Below are 20,726 nucleotides of genomic sequence, written 5' to 3' on the forward strand. Positions count from 1 at the left end.
TAATTTAAAATATACATTGTTCAAACAAGTGGCAGAAATTGATTCATATACTATATGAGAGCTTTCCGAAAAAAAATTGAATTTTAACAATATTGTGAAATAATTTATACAAATTAGTTCTGATTAAAATCGATTTCGGTTACGTTTCACGGACTGCGTGCTATTAATATCGTTTCTGTAGATGTTGGTACGGCGTTGATTTTTAAATATTTTTATAACAGAATACAGTCAAATGACTTGAAAACTTGCGTACCACACATCATAGACGAAGACATTTCTTTAGTATTAACCATCTTCTTCTGGGGGGGGGGGAGTGAAATACAGTTAGGGGCAAATATTTACGGACACCTTTTAAAATGGTATAACAGTTTAAAAATTTGACCGAATGACTTGAATTTATTTTTAGATGATAGAAGGATTAGTTTACTAGACATTGAATAAAATGTAACATACTGTAAGTATCTTGCGGCAGAACTGGTCCTATCTTGAAAATTCAAACGTTACGTTATTCTGTTACAGTAGTATGAGTCAATGTTTCGATTATTTGAATACAAATTTGAAAAGCGTACGCTTTCTAATAAATTAATTTTTATTTCTTTTATTATTTCAAGTGATAACAACATTCTATCTAATCTAATAGATTAGACCCTCGATCGTTTAAAAAAGTTTAAGTAATATTCTCTAGTTTTAAAAAAGTTGTACCATTTTAAAAGAGATACGAATACTCGCAATTTTTTAACGTGGCATCTCCACGAGACTGTCATAACCGAGACCTAGGATTTTGACTTGGTCAACAAGTGTTCTCGTGACATAATCTTGCCGGAGACAGTATGCGATATACGTATACGTTGTTTATTCCCTTTACGTACGTATAAACAATTACGAAACACGCCGAGTATATTATTCTTTTCTCCAGCACTGTATGACAGGGTTATCCGGACTCGTTGCTGGATCACGGTTCCTGTTGTTCGCTAGGGGTAGCTCTCCTGCAAAAGTCTCGTTATCGGTTGAAATCAGCTAGTTATTGTGGTTCACAAGGCTGAGTAGAAGGAAGGCAAAGAACCAGCCACAAGTGGTTCACCGAAAATGAATCTGCACTGTTCCGTACAGTAGGAAAGGTTGATCCTAGCATCGCGAGAATCGGAGAGAGAAAAATAGAGTGGGAGAGAGATAGCCTGAAGAAGAAGAAGAAGAAGAGAGAGAGAGAGAGAGCGAAGGTGGCAGAGGGAGAGAGTGGGGAGGGCACGCGTGCTTGTCGGGTGGTGCGAGTTTGACAGGGCGGTAAGCGAGGGTGGCGGGTGAACGATTATGGGGGGGAATGCGGCGTCAGTGTACCGCGAACCACCGACGAGTTCGCGTCGCGTCGCCGGACGTCGTCGTCTCGTTTCGTCTGTTCATTCATCGATCGCTCGATGTTCACCGGTTTCTCGTTAACGACACGGATAATCCGTTGTTGATCGACGTCCGATGCTCCCATCCGACGGTTACTAGAGCGAGAGATAGAGAGACACACAGAGGACAGAGAAAAGGGAGAAAGAGATGCGATCGTTCCCAGGCGACCAAAGGTTTTCCGTCGCAGAACTACGACCCCGTTGATCGGTGTACACCCGCGGAGTAAAACGAGACAGCGTGGCGTCTGCTCCAGTGAACAACCCACCAGCCAAGAACGCTACCGAGTGCTCGCTGGAACGGGATGACTGCGAGGGAAGTCACCCTAGCCGGCGGCTCTCCTTGGGGATTCCGCATGCATGGTGGACATGACCTGCATCAACCCCTACGCATATCTAGGGTGAGTCTATTTATGGGAGAAGTTTCATTGACACCCGGATAGCACGCGCACGTCTCCACCACGTCTCGAAGACGTCCGATCTGGACGTGTGCACCGGACGTCTTCCGGATAATCCTATTTCACGCTCGAAGGTGCCGGACCTTCGTCGGGTTTCAGGTGTTTCGCGTTGGTATTGCTAGACTGCGGCTTTTTTACGATAAATAAGAATTGTCGAGGGTGATGGTAAAAAACCATGGTTGGGGACTGATTCGAACTATTTCGAAAAAAGTTTATTTTTCAAATACTATATTACATAAATATATATAAACATTTATAGTTTATTCCTTAACAAGTGCTACACAATATAAAGATATTCTGCAGTTCTTCTGATGTTTTTACAGTTTTGTGTTTAACCTAGTCATTTTTGACAATAGTATATTATTTTGTTTATGCACTCGGTTTCGTATAGCACGATGAATTTGACCAGTATCGAATGTATACAGTTTAGTTAATTTTAGAAGGCAACGTGTTCGGTTTCGTGCGAATAATAACATTTATTAATCAAAGCGGCCACTAATCAGACGTACATAAGCGTTCGTATACTAGAACAGTTAATTAATTAGGATACTAAATTAGATCTTTCTCGTTTCGATAAGAGATAATTCGAAAATATAAATTGATAATTAAAAAAATAAATTGCAAAAGATTTATAGCAGTTGGAAAAGTATTAGTTCATGTACATTGAGAACGTGTCAAATGAAATATCCTTTAAGGATAATGGATTAAAAATGGATCTCGTTGAAGACACCTTGATCAAACAAAGTACTTCATTAAAAAAATGTCATTAAGACGTCTTTCCGATAACGAATACATTGAAACGCCTCTAGCAGACTCTAATAAGTTGTTTTAGAAGTATCCGTACGCTAAAGCATAAAAGAACTTACTCACTTGTTATTTTATAAGTATATACTTATAATATAGACTCTTAATATTAATGCATCGCTAATGAGGTTGTTGGGTCATGTATAGCGGGAAAAAAAATGAGAAAAAAACGCATGTGTGTCACCTGTGTTGATGTGTGGGTTGATGGCCTGGCTTTTCGATCTGCAAGTGTCCTAGTACCGAACCGACATTGGACACAATAGGCCGCGATGCATGTTCAAATAAATCGTTTTAATTTCAACATCGACGAACTGTTTTCGCATGAAAGAACCACGAAATATTAGAACTTGAAATGAAATGAAGCGCACACTTGAATGTGGAAATTTTCCAAAGCGACAAAAGTTCAGTTTAATGATAACGTACTCAATTATTCATGAGCGCCACTTCTTCTGCAGTCGTCACCATTATACAATGTGTCTCAAAATAGGATCTGTATTCGGGATTCAAGAACAAGAATAAAAAACTGGTTTTCGACAGAACGACGATACTCATTTTGCAACGCTTTTTTCAAACTTTACTTTCAAATTAGAAGCTCAAAGTAGACCCTACAATTTATACGGTATAATTTCTATGAAATTATATGAAAATCGTTTAAGTTTTATAAAATTATTTACACGTATCCTGTATACAGGTGAAATGGAATGACATTCAAAATGAAATCTCAAACATCTTTTCTCAAAGTTTTCGCGCTGATAGTATTAATTCGTCATTAACGTTTCACGAGATATCTATCGCGTGATAGATTTGATATTTATTAACAAGTGACGCACGATTGCCGTTTCTACAGAACTCCCGCCGCGAGTTTTGCGTGTCCGAACCGCTTTTGAAAATGCGTCCCGGCGGTCTTGATATATCTCTCGCAGTTGCCGCAGTCTAATTTACGATGTACTCGGTGTCCTTTGCCACCGGCCGACGTGCTAGCAATCGCATTAACATTACATACTTGCCCGTTATAAAACAAGCGACGACCCAGCAGACGGAGCAGCGCGATTAACGTTCCTCTCAGCTGTTCCGGTTTAATTGCGTCCGATCAATACGTTCGGGGAGTTTCTTTGCCGGTTCGATGTACTTGAATTCCATGTTTCGAGGACTTTGGACGGCCTTGACGTTTACTGGCTTTTAATTCAATGGGGAACCGTCTCGATGGCGATCGGCAAGAACAAAAAAAAAAATAACACGGGACGTTAATAAAACTTATTTGTCATCGTACGACACTCCCGCTTTCTTAACAGTTATCGCCTTCCTTCTTTTTTCTTTTTGTTCGCGCGATAGTCGTTAATCCAGCTGCGAAATTGCTACACGTTTTAAGGATCGGATATCGTCGTTATGAACGATGCTCCGTGTTGCTTCTCGCGTTCTCGCACGTTTTTAATTGTCGAATCGGATTTACATCCGCTTTGTTCGCCTACGAGTGCGAGCAGATTTTAAACGATCAATTTTTATTGGCGCTCGCGCCGTTGTTGAAATTTCAAGCGTTCGAATCGCTGTGTTTATGCGAATATATGTGCAATCGTCGGACTTTTATGAAACATTAAAATTGTTTGCATTAATCGCGAGATGCAAATAATTTCTACTTAATCTTTTATAATCTTGCTTCGATTATTTTATTCAGATTTAGCTTTCATTCGTAAATAATAAACGCATAAAATCTTCAGTTACATCTATGAAACATTTTCGAAGTTTTCAACTGAAGAGCTCATTCGCTTGTTCTCTCGAACTAATTGTCGTATCTAAATAATGGATAATTTAACTGTAATTTTAATTTTTAATATTTTCAGATGTCGATTTTTTAAGGATTATTGTAAGCTATGTGTGGCAATACTTTTGCTCGCGACTGTATCCATTCTTTTGCGAGGGCATCGCGAATTTGGAAATATTTAGCAAGAACCATAAAGTCGGGTATATATAGATTGAAACGTGCCACCAATTAGTACCGTTTTAATCGTCCATGTCGATCCCTAAAAATTCAATTCCGCGCGTATCATGTGTCTGACGAGTCTGTCCATTACTTACCGCTTCTACTTGCTGTTAACAGTGTGACGTAAATACAGATGGTATGCGTTTTACAGTCATCAGTAAAAGCGGCAACAGTGAATAATCGATAAATATGTCAGACGAGGCACTTAATGCTTTTTCGATACTAAATAAATCGAGAAAATTGACAGAATTTTCATGTTTTATCAAGAAACGTCTAGCGAGCTTCTTGAAACTAGAATTCCAAGAGGTACGACGACTTACTATCATTTAATGGAAGTAATCATCTAGTGTACAATGTTTTATTGCTTTATATATTTTGAATTTTTGCACAAAAGAGAAATGTTCTATTTTAATTGAATATATAAAATTAATCCACTATTTGTGGGCAAGTTTTATTTGTTAAGGGGACGTGTCCTAAGAATTAAAAAGATAGTAAAAAGAGAAACAAAAATTGTTCATTATTTCCAGCTATGAAAGAGAAGCAAGCGCTTTAATTAGGAAGTAATGAATCTTTATTGGAAACGTGGCGCTCGTTGCTTTAAACATATTGTAGATTATCAAATGTCGCGCCGCGCTGATCAATGTATTCATGGTATACAGTTTTGTGATAAATCGCCGCCGAATGAAAGACAGTCATTGTATCTTTCAACGGTCGCCACTGCGACGAGGATGCCCCAGAACAAAGAACTTGCTGAGAACTTGAGAAGGATAGAGCTTACATTGTCAAAGAAAACTGCGAGCAATTTCACGACAATAGACGCCGCCTCGCGCATCGAACGCGGATACTTCCGCGGATGTTCTAACATTTTCTTTTACACGGATAGATCGACTATTCGACGCTGATATTCATTTCCTGCGAGCAGGTCTATATCGTGCTATTAGAACATCTTTTAAAGCAGAAAAACTTTTTTAAAGGTGAACGAAATGATTTATATTTTTCGAGATGTTAACGAGACTGGTCAATTATCGTACAAAGTATCTACAAAATTTTGTCTTTTAATAGCAACTGGTTGGAATTAAAAAAAGAAAAATAGTTATGTTTTCTTGAACTTTCTTGCCTAAGTTTGTAACAAAAATTTAAACAATGAATTAATAAATATAAAAATAAATTAAAAAAAATTAACAAAGGGTAACACATTTTCATTTAATTTTTTTTCTATTTTTTATAATTGTTTTAGATACTTATTATCTTGCATAAAGATCCATATACAGATCGAATTATAAGATATTTGAATATTGGAGGATGTTTATTAAGTGTGATTTATAAAAGCACAGCAGAACTTGCACGTTTGCGGAACAAGATTTTAGCGAGAAACGTTTGAACAGATTCAGCCAGGTATACAAATACTACCGGACAATAATGCGAATACTTTTCTCGTTCCGTTAAGACAGCCATGATAGACTATGAAATATCTATTTATCTATGCGAAGACTACTCGCTCGAAGGCGACCGAAGTCATTAATATGGAACACGTTTTGCAAGGCCGAAAGAAGTCGGCAGTCGTTCAAGAGTTTGAATCGTAATACGGTTGCGTTTACGAAAGTTCCACGAATTAAGAAACTAGGTAATTTGAATAATTTTAAAGAAAGAATTCCCTAGTTGGGAGAAGAAGGCCTTCCGCTTCTGCTCTTTCGTTTCTTTTTTTTTGTACGATGCATGTCATAATAATTCTAAATGTAAATTACCATCTTGAAGACTTTACGCTCGAACGACCGGCATTTTTAAAAGAAACATACAAATTACTATGTTTAGAATTTATTTATGATTTTATTTATTAATTTTTTAGAACACTCCTTCGTGTTAAGTTCTCTATACGTCCTATACGTACACCCGATACACCAAATAAGGTTTAACTATAAATACCAATTAAAAAAAAATTCTTATATATTAGTTAAAAATATAAGACGATTTCGAGCGTTTATATAGACATCGAGATCGCGATGTGTAGAATTGTACGCACGTAATTACAAGCACGTGCCTCTTCGTAACCCGAAAATGTTACGCAGTAGCTAACTAAGCGACCTTGATAGTGATCGACATTCAGACAACTACCTGACGCTAGACATTCATTACCGTGTTCTATTGTGCCTAAGCGGTGCGCGATCGTCTAAAATTACACGTGCCATTTCTTTCTAAATCGGACGCCATAAATCGGCGTCCATAAAATATTTTCAAATTGGCTACGGTTACGTCAAATATCTCAACATTGATTGGCTAACCAAGTACATTCGCATTGCACCGACTATTTTTTCAATACAACAGAGATTTTTATAAAATTCGAAAAATGCATCGCGAAATTATTACTATATTTGAAAAATACAATACACGAGGAACCTACGACGAATTACGAATTTTTAACGAATATTTTTTGTCTTCAAAGTTGTTTTTGCAGTAAAAAGGTCTTTATTGACGTGAGTTTGAAATTAGTTGTTAATTGCGGTGGCGTAACCTGCTTAGATTAGTTCAGCCACGCACTTCAAAGCAAAAACTGGTTAGGTAGGCCGTGCATGTCGCGAGCACGTTATATTATTTGTTTCCGAGTTTCGTTCGAAAAATCCGAAGAAATTGGAGGCTTGCATTTCAAAACCGCGCATTATTTATACGAATTGAATTACACTATCTTTCGAAATACAAAGCGTTAAAATCAGAAAACGTTTCATATTTTGCTATACGATACGCCATAATTTCCATTAGCATTAAATAGAGAGTCGAAACACGAGAAGAAAAATTGACAGCCGTCGTGCCGCAAGTACAGTTCGTTTTAAAAATATTCTTCACGCTGCTCATTAAGAAAATGGTTCTTGAAGATTGTAGCGTATTTTTGTGCGCGGATAAGTCCTGCAGACAATTCGCCGATGTATGTATTGTTAGCCAGTTAATTCACCAGAGGAGACGTATTATTTTTTTTTTTTCAAGGAAACAGTCAGTTCATCTGCTAATGGAACAGACGTCGACGTGTCAAACATAGGAGCGTCGCGCGATATAGGAACAGGACATGATCTTTATGATCTATTAGTGCCTATGAGTGCGAAGTAGCATTTATCAGCGAAGTCACGTTTATCAGCGCGTTAAACAATAACGCGGAGGAACCTTGCGCAACGTTGATTCTGAAACAGCGGAAAATTATTTCGTAAAACGATCGAGTTTTTATTTAATTCGATACGTAATTATTTTTCAAAGCAGAAATTATTTCACACTTCTTCCAAACGGGAAAAACAATTTTCATTCGCTTATTCAGTTCTTTTTATTAGGCACACTGTATTTATTACTGTTTTATTTGCCACAGTATGACCTATGAACCTATTTCTTACACCTTGCACGTCACGATTATCATTATTACCGAGACTGGGTATCTTTACGCGAATTTCTATCGCGTCCACTGATCTCCAAAAAATCATCTGGATTCGTTACTCTAATTACTCGAAAGAATGACGAGACTTGATAATTCTCCGCCATGTGTTGTCGATGGCACATGTTTCCTTGACATTGCCAGAAGCAAGAACCGTGACACATTAATGGTGTACACACTGCGGCACAGTACGGTGCGATTCACCTTTCATGATCGTTGCGTAACCGCATTAATTGCACAAGGACCTCGAGGCGCTCTTATGTCGCCCATTTACAACCAGCGTTACGTCACGAACAGTGCATGCACGTACTTCGCAATGTTCCCCGTGACCTTGGAACACGGTATCAATGTCGAGTTTACCGTGCTGCACATTCTGCCGCTTGTTTTCCGGCGATGGGATCGAGCGTTCGATAATTAACATGTTCTTTTTTTTTCATCGAGTTCCACGAGACGCTTGCGAACGATTTTTTCCGGGGCCTGAGAGTCGCATCCGAGTTATGAGGTTGTTACAGACAGGTGGCTACACAGGTATGCAGTTGCAAATACGCGGGCGCAGTGGACGGAAGATAAATCAATAAAATCAAGATAACTGAGGGGCTGTTGCAGAAAGTTTCTATGTTTGGGAATCTCGAGTTTCCTTGTTTTATGATGTTCGGCTAGGTGGGAACAGTTTTGAGAGAAATGGTATCTATACTCGATGCAAAATCATTAGAAACCACTAAGAATTTTTATCATTTGTGTATCAGAAAAATCGGAGTTCTTTCGTTCCAGACTTTAGCTGAAAATATTTCACGTAAGAAAGGACAAATATTCGCAATTACTGTATTTGAAATAGTAATTTGCGTCTGGATTAAACAAAATACTAGTTGAAATACTTAATCGCCTTTGCAATTATAGAATAATTATTTCTAATATTTATTTTACAATATAAACTTGAAATACAAAAATCGAAATATGTAATTTAATAAAATCATTATTTTCTCAATACACTTACCTTTATGAGGTTAAATAAATCTTGTTAATATTATTTCACAAAAACAAGAGTATTTCATTAACTATTTCTAATAATTATAAAAAAAATTTTATGGTCTGCTGAGTTTACAAGAATACAACTTTTTTATTCACTTAATATGTAATTTTCATGTAACATTGTAGTATTTGAGTAAAAATTCACATTGTTCGCTTTTATTAGCAACAAACAATTTTTACTGTATCCACGCAGATTTCAATCACGTGCATTGTTTTTCCGTGTTACATTCGGTTACGTTTCCGTGACAAAAGCAAATATCGGAATCTGAAAGGTTAAAATCCTGTCTTTCGTACCTGATCGATGATTGAATCTGCGGGAATGTTCTTTCTATTGAAATAGACAAAAGAAAGGTGAAAAGCTGATCCTGCTCGCACTCTGCCGAGGTAAATCCTCTTGCGTCGAATCAATACCGTATCTGAAAACTCGAAAATGTAGAAAAATACAAGCGCTCTTAATGTCTGGAGAGAAATGTTACAAAGTGAAAGGTGTAAAAGAACGATTGGAATGGAACCATTAATATTACAATTTATTTTGTTATTCGATATACATGAAATCGTAACAGATATTCCATCTTTTTGCTTACTGCTCAATTTTAGTTATTATTTCATTGACGTAAAGACAGAAATTTTGAATAATTATTACTGACATTATAATATAATTTTATAGTCTGCTTTTCTGTTTAATTCACAGATTCATTAAATATGAATAATTATTATAGATCACATATTTGACATGAACATATGAAATATTTTAAATGTAAATAATCATGAAAATTTTGTAATACCCTTAAAGACTATGCTCGCGTATGTCGCGGTAAGCTTTACGATGACAAAATGGCTTCGGGACTAAGACGCTGACTTTTCCTAGAACCGATTCCAAAATCTAGCGCAGTGGTTTGGTGGCGGTCCATTGAAACGGACGGTGATTTCATACAAAACTAATTATGTAACATCGCAAATAAAGAACAGCGGGGGGTTGTCTGCTTTTATTTTTCTTCGTGGAAATATGTCTGCACGTTATAACTTTTTATTTAAGTGGAGCAGGGAACTTTTCAACCCTCGCTCGTACATCGAATTAGTCTCGAAAAGAGCAATTTAGCTTGTCACCCGCAGCACGAGCAGTCAACTCTCGGTTGCTACAAAATGTCAGTATCAAGTTCCCCGCTTCGAAATAAAACCGATGAACGATTGAAAAATGAGAAAAAGTCGCGGAAAACTGTACTTTATAAACGTTGAATCCAAGCTTGTCTGAAAAAGAGATTACAATTGTAAATGTAAATTATTATGCAAATTACGAATGCTGATTACAAATGGAAATTGTAAGGATTGTGAAAGGGTTTCACGAGGCATTGTTGCTAAAGAATAATATGCAATACCGATAGTACCTTTATTTGTGATAAATGAGGGTAACAATATAAATAACTAATGGAAAAAAAATATTTGGAAATATTAGATTTAGATATATTATGTTATATTTAATAAAAACAAGCACAAATGTCGAAACATGGTCGCAATTGTTTCACGTCTTTCATTTCACTGTCAATGAAGAAAATATTTCAATTAAATACGATTATTTAATATTGTAAAATACATACGATATTAAAAGTATTAAAATATTTTTCAAAGTAATTCAACGAAGTATATCAAGAAACAAATTGGCATTTCAAATAAAGTGTGTACAACACGGTTGAGAAATAATATTTTTGTGAATATTTGTATTTCTCAGGATCCAACTTACGATAGTAGGTGTTCTCGAAGACCCGATAACATTGAATTGGACAGACGAAAATTAGGTTTCGGGGACTATTAATCGCGATCTTCGCGGTTCGGTTCACCGTCATGTGGATGCTTTTGGCGCCATCGTTTTTCCACGCGCTTATAAATAAAACGGTAATCACGTATAGGTGCAGGTACATACGTTGTGTTCGCGCGTCTATTTCAGTTGAATTGCGGTGCCGTCACCGACGAACATAACAGAAAACATTGGAAAATTAGGCTCCTCAATTGCGGGGAGGGAACGTCGGCGTCGCGTCGATGACGATCGAGGGGACACGACGCATCCGATGCATCGTAAACGCGCGTGGCTCGTATTCGCTTCCGGAGGCGTCGGTATGGAATTAATGTAAATCGCGTATCCTTCTGCGCAGGAAACTCGAACCAAGATCTATTCATTACTAGTATCTTGTTGTTTCGATGTATAGAACATGCAAGGACTAATCGTTTGTATCAACTGTTGGAAGTCTCTTATAGATTCAGTCCTCTTACATCAGATTTAACTGTCTTTTTCTGTGCTGAATCATTATTATCAGAATTTATGCAAATTCTCCTTTTCGTACACCGTGTTACCAAAAATTTCAATTATAAAAGATATTAATCTTAACCGTTTGCACTCGAGTGGTGAGGCACCTCTAAAATTATTCTATCACGTTTCAAAATCATTTTTATACTAACATAGTTTAGATTTCAAAAGTTGTTAAACTATTGCTACGAATCAAAAGAATTAATTTCATATGTATAAAATACACTTTGTCACGTAAAATGGAAATACTATAAGCTAGAATAGTTATTTTAGATTTAAAGTTCAAATGGCTTCGAGTGCAAAGGGTTAATAAGAAATTAACTTTAGCGGCGCAAAATTCTATCGAATTGTCGCGAGAGATGGACGACGGCGAAATATTTAAAATCATAATCGTTGCAAAGATAAATATAGGTAACGAGGGCTGTTGAGCCAGTCGTCGTTAACTCGCGTTGCTTATTCAATGGTGGCCCGTATGACCCCAATCAGATACATAGATTGTCGTCCTTATTATGCAGCCTGCGTTAGTTGACACTGTTACGGTTATGAAGCATGGCTACGTGTCGTACATATAATAAGTTTGTTGACCCTCGCCGTAGTCCGATTTGCGAAATGCCGTTACCCGATACTTATGAATGGATTCGCGCGGGCACAAAGAATTCGTTCAGAGCCAGAATTTGGTGCGATAAACGTCTCGGAATAGCCCGCCCTAAAATTTCGACAATTCGGGATAAAGCGAGCAGCAAAAGTCGCTCGGTTTCTCCGTGTTGCGGATCAGTTCTGTGACAGGAAAAAAAGCATTATCGCAAATCTATTTTTATACTATCGTTACTTATTATATACAACCGCGTTTCATAATTTTCGATAAATTATTAGGTGTCGGATGAAAATAAATTGAAAAACTGTCATATGTGAGTGCTAAATGAAGGAGAACAAGAAACAAGTTGTAATTGAAATATTAAATTGTCTAGACGTGAAAACAATTTAATAACATGTCGTACTATTTGTGGCTTATCAAAATCATTAAACGGAACGATTTATTCTTATTTTATTTCTATTTCTCATAATTGTCTTGGAGAATTTCTATTTTGCTAACTCGAACACGTTATTGGTGCTATCGCTATTAAATAACTAAAACACAAAATGTTATTTATTACTCTCGCTTTTGGTTTCATATTTTTATATGACTTGGCATAATTTATGCATATAAAATTCAGTCTTGTAACTCGTAAAACTGTTACGATTTCAACTCTTAAATAGAAGGTTTTCGAATAATGTCAAAATTATTTTGGAAACGATACAACAATTTTCAATGGCCCCTCATAGGCGTCACTCGAGTGCAAAGGGGTAAAATCACGTTCGCTTAAATAGCCGTGGTTCGCACTCGCGGGCGACGCGTTCGAATTCGGAACGAAAATCGGTACACTCGCGACGTGCGCGCGGCAGCCGCGAAGAGCAGCGCGAGATGTGAGTCCGACACAATAAAAAATCAATTGGAAGCGTTCGAGCGGGTCGATGCGAACGGTCGCCGAGAATGTTAAATCATCTGACCATATCCGTGCCAAAGTGTCTTGCTCTTATTTTTCGTGGATATTCTAACTGGTTGCCGCTCCGTCCGAATCCCGCGGCCAGGCAATGGACGTAACAATTTCTCTGAACGGTTTTTCTTGGACGCCGTCGCTCCGACTCGATTGGAATAACAAAAAAACTAAAAAGAAAGGGGGAGTAGGAAATCGGGAGAATCGATGAATCGCGCGCGCGCGCGCGCGAGCAAATAAGCCGGCGGCGGAGCGCGTGCTGCGCGAGGCTCTCGTATAATAATCTGCTCGTGGTTTATTTTCTCTTCGTTTTTTTCTTTTTTTTTTTCACTACCTTCATCGGCGAGGCACGCGCATGAAATTCTGCCGAAGTAATCCGTTTCGATTAACTGGCGCGCAACTTCGTACTGATCCGAATACCGCGATCGTTAAAAATAGATGACGAGTTTCGAGTGTTTGAACATCGTGAAAGTATTCGAAACGCGCCGGACGATCGATGTTGCAGGTATGTATATGTAACGAGAAACCAGAGGTTTCCGAATAAATTAAAAATTGCCGCGTTTCGGCGAATTGTTTGGCGGACGAATATCTTCTGCAGGAATTTTCGTAGAGCAGATTCGCAAGCGTTGTTATCGATATGAATTTTGAAAGTTGTTGCCTAAAAATTTGTTATTTCGATTAAAATGTTTTCGAATGTAAACGATAGTTACAAGTAAACCGCGGATTTTTGTGAAAAATAAAAATAGCATTTATTGCAAGCTTCAAGAGCCACGTTCATTTATTTGATTAATTATCTAAACGAGTTCAACTTAATACAACAGCATTTTTAGATTCTTGAAATGCACTTAACCCCTTGTCTTTTCAAAAATTCTGTCTTTTTGCCACTAACATTTAAGCGCTGAAGTAATTGCAAGCACACTATAAATATATTAATTTTATCTCTCCTCCAAGAAATGATTCCAATCGAAAATTATTTAATCATTGTAACTTCTAAGATAAAAGTACTGCAAGGGGTTAAAGAGATGAACGGAATTTGGCGAAAGCATGGGAAATCAATAAACAACGAGACTGTAAACAACTATTGATCTGAATACAAGCATCGCCGACGTCTCCGCAACGATGCTATATCGAATCAAGGTGGGGCAGACAGGAACAAAGCGGACGAAAACAGCGCCAAATTCGCGCAGAGAAAAACCTCTCTCAATGTTTATCGCGAGCTTAATGATTTTCGCTAAACGTCGAACGGAAATCCGTCAAGAATATTTCAAACAGAGATTCGACGGTCTCCGCGTAATCTCCGCGTACGAGCAGATAATGCATCGTGAAATATTAAACGAAAAAAAAAAGAAATCGATAATTTCCAAGCTCGCGAACACCGCGGAGATAATGAACCGTAGGATTATCCGATATTTTCTTGTTCCGAGGGAAAAATTGTCCGCGTTTCGCTAACTGCATTGGCGTAGTTCGGATTTAAGGCTGATTCAGTCACGCCTACCCCTATGCAGCCGGTCGTGCAGGCCTGCAGTTCTGCTGCGCGGGTCTGCAGGCGCCGCGATCGATCACTTTTACCTCTGAGCACAGCCGAACACGTCCCGTTGCGTTTTTCAAGGTCTCCCAGAGAACATTTGATAGGGAAACTCTCCCCTCGGAGCTTATTGTTATCGTTCAAAGAACTTTCGGTGGGGGCGAATGGCTTCCGAATTACGGGAATATTGTTTACACGAGTGGTTGACATCAGAGGCCAAAGGAATATTGAATACGGAAACGGAATTAACCCTTTGCACTCGAGTGGTGACTCTGAGGCACCACTAACATTGTTCTGTCACCCTTTAAAATAATTTTTATAGCAACAAAGTTAACGTTAGAATAATTGTTGAAAATGAAACTGCTGGTATGAATCGCGAGAGTAAAATTGCTATATATAAAATGCGCTTTCGTAGCTTAAAATGGAAATACTGTACACTAGAAAAATTATTTCAGATTTACAGTAAAAATGGCTTCGAGTGCAAAGGGTTAAAACAAATGGTACAATTCTACAATAACACGAATTTCCTTATACTTTAGCCATTGTCACAAGATCCGTAGTTTAATTAAAAGCGCACTTAACAAAGTAGAATTTAACACATCATAATTATTATTTTATTAAATAAGCCGTTTCACATTTGCTATGAATTATTGTATAATTATTATACGCAGATATATATTTCTATAATTCTATAAAATTTTATACCACTGTAAATTGTAATATCGTAATATTTCTTATACGAGTTTCTACTAACAAGATATGTGGAGTAAAAGTTATTGACAGCAATTACGTTAGGGCTATATATGTATATATAAATAACTGGGTCACTCATTGTAATGTATTACGTGTAACAAGAAATTCCATCGCGTTTTCAATGGAAAGTTTCTAATGACTCATACCCCTTGGCATTCATCATCTGCATTCTAACTACACTGTCTAGAACAAATGTAGGTAACTAGTATCGTGTACTGTCGCACTTACTATAATATAGCGCTGTTTAAGCAGAGAACTTAGAAATAAATTATGCGTCCATCTACTTGGCTTTCCGTTGCAATAAATAAACCTTTGCCAAACTAATTTCGTAGTTTGTCAACTGCAGTATATCCCTATAACACTGGTACGCAGATATTTAAGTATCACGACGCTTAGCATTCTATGAGCTACGAGGGTAAATTCAAATACGATGATATAAACATTCTATCATACTTCCTGCAATTGCAACAATAGTCAAAGTGACGTCTCTAAGTGACATCAGGTTCTTAAGTACTCGCATACACTTGCGCCTATATCATTCTAAACTAAAATGTCCGAAGATATTCAATGTACAATTTCAAGAATTAAATTATTCTAGTTTCTTTTGTAGTTAACATTATTTTCTAGTTGTTAGATTTAATATTTAGTTTCTGCCAATTGAACTCTCAACTTATAGTAATTATAATTAATTTATGATATATAATAATTATACTTATTATATATACATGACACAGGCAACAAGATTTATTAGAATAATTGAAGAATTCCAATTTTCCAACAGTCCCTTTAACGAATTCCTCCTGCTCCGCTGCAAAAGGGCACTGCCCAGCAAAGTTGGTACGGTAAATCCCTTGTAATTGCTAAACTCTGCGAATGATCCTGTACCTCTGCCTGTAGTTGTAAAGCCGCGAAGAAAAAAAAAAGGGGAAAACGCGCTCGAGACCGTGGATTTTATGCATGCAGGGTCCAGGGTCCGTCCAACGGCTACGAACGGCCCTGAACGGAGCGGCTCGGTTTACGACGTTAAGTATCGAGAGGACAAGGCATAGTCGTGTGTTTTCTACGCTTTGCGTTATGCGGGCGTAAGCGTGTGTTCCGTTCGAAAGGGGCGAAGAACCGAACTGTACCGAGGGGAAGGCACACGACGCTGGCTCGCACATGAGTCACCGCGACTCACCGAATGACCAATGAACTCGACGGGGCGGGGGAGTCCCCCCCCTCCTCGCATTCGGAATGCAGATAGAGAGTTTAAACTATAAAATGCGACCGCGCGCGCGAAACAAAAACAATCGCCGTTTGATAGAGAGCCTTCGGCGCGCGGCCGCGATGACAATCAATTCGGCGATGACCCGGGTGCAGCGCGGTGGTCCGAAGACGGACGCGCAGCTGGTCGAAGAGAATAGAGGAACAAGAAACCGTAGACTCTTTTACTTATCCGCACAGCTGCAACACAGTTTTTTCTTTTCTTACGCGCGCCGAGATCGCGAGGTAATTGCTGACGCCGTCGTTGCGGGTCGACGATACGCTGTGAAATCGGTTTCTATGAGGAAACTGTTTAGCCTGCTTCGTTTTCACGAAATACTGTTTCGATCAATTTGATGGTTTTTTTATCGAGCATAGCTTTTTGTGATATAAACGAGATTTGTGACAATTCGTGAAAAGTTGACTCATCCTGTTATTAAAAATTAAAAGACGATTTCTTAACTTTTACTATAAATAAAAAAGAATGTGTGACATTTTTCATCGTAAAAGATATTCTAGAAGGATAAACTGGAATTTGTCTAATAGATTATTAAAAGGTGTCATTGGAATTATTGTTAATAATTTATATAGATATTGTTAACGAAGAGAAGCCATTGGTAGACAGAAATTATTTCAAGCAGCTTCCTATTTATCAATGAAATAAGAAAAACTGTTTTATAAATTGTCTATCATTTGATCTAATTACAATCAGAGGAAAGTTAAGAAAATTACTCGTTGCGAAACAGGAAAGAAAAATATAATTAGACTTTGTCAATTTACAATTTAGAAATAAGCAATTAGATACATACATAGGACAAGTGATCAACTATTGCATCCAAAATTTAAAAGTCGATTTTCTATTACGCTTCAAATATACTTTCCCACGCAGCTGATAATTTTAACGCGTACCTTTTTTGTTCACTATACGTACAATGTGCCAATTATCGATTTCCCCGTAATATCTATTAACCGGAATATTATAAAAATCCGACAGAGAATTTTCTAGGAAATTTCGCAGAGTACGCTTTTGGTTAAGAAAGTATTTGAAAAAGGAATCGTGAACCGTTAATTATTATATGCAAGCGATAGAGGCCGTGGCCGACGTTTATTGCGCGTTATATGAATTAGGAGAAGGATTGCCAATGACCCCGCTAACCTAGTGGTCAAAGCAGTCACCCAGCAAGTGAAAGATCCTGGGTGTCCTGGTTCCGGTACCCGATCGATCGATTCGGCTTTCCTCCGCGCAATATTAAATCTTCGTTTTCCTCGTAAACTACACGTCTTCTTCGCAAGATATATAAGTTTTCTGCAGTAATTAATATATATCAGGTCTACCGGAAAATTCTATCTGTTCTTAAAAAGAAAGGAAACAATAAATTAGGCAAGAATAAATTTTGTATGCACCTAATATTTATTGTATTATTATAATAATTTAGTAACTTAATTATTATAATAATTTAGTAACTTATGCCCTGTTGCCAGCGTGGCGGCGATTTATGAATTTTTGCGAAATATATGTTGCAAATGAAATGTGGACATAATTTTTTGGTAGACCTAATATAAAGTACAATGACTTTGTTTAACCATTTTAAGGTCTCATCATTGTCGTGAATACTATAAATAACAGTTACAAAGTTATCTTTTCAAAGTGAAATATAGAAATCGTTTTAATATCGCGAATTCAAAAAGTCAAAACATTTTTATTACTTATGGAGCGGGTACATTTTTAATTAATATTCGAAAGCAGTAGGTAGTTTAACTATAGACAACGACAAGATAATATCTCAAAGCATATAAAAATATTTAAAAGTTGCATCAAAGGTATAATTTGGTTAATTTACTTATATTTCTCATATTTGTTTTATGTAAACGTTATTAGCATAGAAAGGCAGTAGAAATTTTACGGATCTCGTAAAAAAATTTCAAATTTCGTCGTCTGTCCTTCGTTGTATCGATCTCATTAGTAGCGCGTCCGATTTGACAGCACGTTGATAAATTGGACGAGAGGGTGTCGGAGAAAAATTTTCTAGAGTAGAACCGGGAAACAAAGTGGAGGGCGTAACGGCGTAGCCTAAGTTAACGATGACTAGTTCGTACGGGCCTGAGGGTCCCGTATGCCTCGACTTCAATAAGCGGTTGTCGAGGTTCCCCAAGAGTTGGCTCAGTGGCAGCGATCGCTGACTCTCGAGTACAATCGTCCGTGCGGCGAGTACCAATAGCTACGCCTTGGAACGCGCACGTGTGCACCTCCGCGGCTCTAACTCTCGAAATCTCGCCGAAGTGGACACGCAAGCGTCGATTTACGAATCTACGGACGCGAAGAGGACGGTGTGCGACGCCTAGTGGTCAATTACACCGTACGCGAAGTCGCGGTCGAACTATCGAGCAAATCGTTATCGGCTGATTCTCGTGGATGAGCTGCATTATCTATCCTAGTTCATTATCTATTTGCCAGAGATAACGCGCGTGAGAATGTGTGACGAAGTGCAATTATCGAGCATCGTTGACAGCTAGATTGAACATCGATCCGCGCTCGGCCGACTCTGTTTCGCGCGTCACGCAGCCGAGTCGTGTTTCGGGATTTTCGAGGTGTCCGCGGGCAACGATGATACGTTGTTGACGGGTTATCTGGGCAGAGGTTGCGTCGAAGTTGCGGCAAAGTTGGTCCGACCAGCGCACGGCTTGTGGATAAAAGGGAAATTCTTCCGCGATGGTTCACATGAGCTATGCTCAGTGGGCCTGCCTGCCCTACACTTATCGGAACAAGGTTCGTACGCTAGATTGAGTCTATTCCTCTTTTCACTGTTGCGCGACCGCCCTTTTCGTTCGCTGGGAAATTCGGCGCGTCGCGCGCGGCGTATACGGGAAATAAACGGACGACACCGCTAAATAAACTGTGATTTTAAGGGGAGAATTTTATTTATTTCTTTTTTTGTTAATCGCTTTGGTAGTTATTTGTAGGTTAACCAATATTAATCCTTATTAATATCGATTTTTTAAATTTAATATTAACCCTTCTAGCAGCAAGTTCATATAGTTTGGTACAAGGCTCGACAAGAAATTTACGCAAATTTTGTGGGAAATAATAATTACGACAGTCGTAATAGAGCAAGCTGAGAAATATAATTATTACTTATATAATATTACTATATAATAAAATACATGAGTCTATTTATAAATTTTGTCAAGACACAAAGAACTTCAAAAATATACTGCGCAATGTTCAAAATAAAAAATGAATTTTCCTCTAACTATTTAGCGCTTACAATGTTAACTATTCGGTACAAGACAAAAATGATTAAGATCTACAAAATGCAAACGATTTAAACAGTATTCAGCATCTTCGTTTCTCAATATTTATTTCACTAAACGCATTGCTTGATTTTGATGGTGGTTGCATACATGGTTGGTTGAAGTGGCAGTAAAAGTGTTGAGCATCAAGGACGCTCGCGTGATCCTGTTTACACGGTCCACCCCGTATACCTCTGTATCTATTGTACGGCGAAGGTTGCTTTCGTCGAAGCATCCTGCCTTCGTTCATCCCCAATAAAGCCGTTTGAATGAACGACACAATGATTAATCGCTCGGCGAGATTATTAGGGAGCCGCGAAGAGAGAAGCGGCGTAGAAAGCAAAATTCCTTGGCCTCTCGGTTCTCGCTACACGCTTCGACGTTCGATGGCTCGCGCGCGCGCGCGCACGCGTCACTTATGCGAATGCATTTCTTTCCTGCTGCTGTTACCTCGGTACGTTCTACGTGTAGCTCCTTCGGCCCGTCGCACGTGCACCAACACGAGCAAATTTTATGCAACCCGTCCACGTGAGAGTAACCCGCGAGAGTAGCACTCCGAAGTCCGTAATGCCGCTTGTAATTATTCGAACGACCGGTGGTTTAGAAGGTAAAACTTTTACGAAATTCAATCGTTTCTAATTCCTCTGCATAGCATCGTTTTTTAAATTATCTCTTCTGATGCAGATAATTAAATTATTCTCATACCTTGGTTACGATATTGTTTTCAACAGGTTAGTTATTATCTTCAAGATGGATTTTAACAATTTAATAGCACAAATATATATATAATATTGAATTTGACTAAACTGATGCATTAAAATCAATTTCACAGATTATTATTAAACAATTAAATTGTTTCAAATTGAATTGATGTATATTAGATTACTATCAGTATTTAATGTACTTTGCTCCTGCAAGCTTTTTGTTCTTGGGCCTTTTCATTTAGATTATATTTAACATTTCTTCGATTTTCATTGAAACGTTCTTATTATATTAATTCTGTTTTCTTAAACGA

The 20,726-nt window shown here is 38.0% G+C and overlaps 1 protein-coding gene across 8 annotated transcripts in view; it reads left to right on the top strand.

Annotated features, from left to right (window-relative positions):
* The first annotated feature begins 1,334 nt into the window (after nt 1–1,334).
* Cap (Cbl-associated protein) overlaps nt 1,335–20,726 on the top strand; it is a 99,454-nt gene continuing 80,062 nt past the window's right edge. For 7 of the 8 annotated variants that reach the window (XM_078190580.1, XM_078190579.1, XM_078190585.1 and 4 more), the window contains exon 1: nt 1,335–1,789. In XM_078190580.1, the coding sequence (XP_078046706.1) occupies nt 1,694–1,789 (96 nt within the window). In that variant the 5' untranslated portion in view covers nt 1,335–1,693. Of the gene's footprint in view, nt 1,790–18,672; nt 19,188–20,726 lie in introns of those variants that run through there. The other variant, XM_078190582.1, reaches the window with a different exon arrangement.

The sequence above is a fragment of the Augochlora pura genome, chromosome 9 (assembly GCF_028453695.1).
Source record: "Augochlora pura isolate Apur16 chromosome 9, APUR_v2.2.1, whole genome shotgun sequence".
Classification (NCBI taxonomy): Eukaryota; Metazoa; Arthropoda; class Insecta; order Hymenoptera; family Halictidae; genus Augochlora; species Augochlora pura.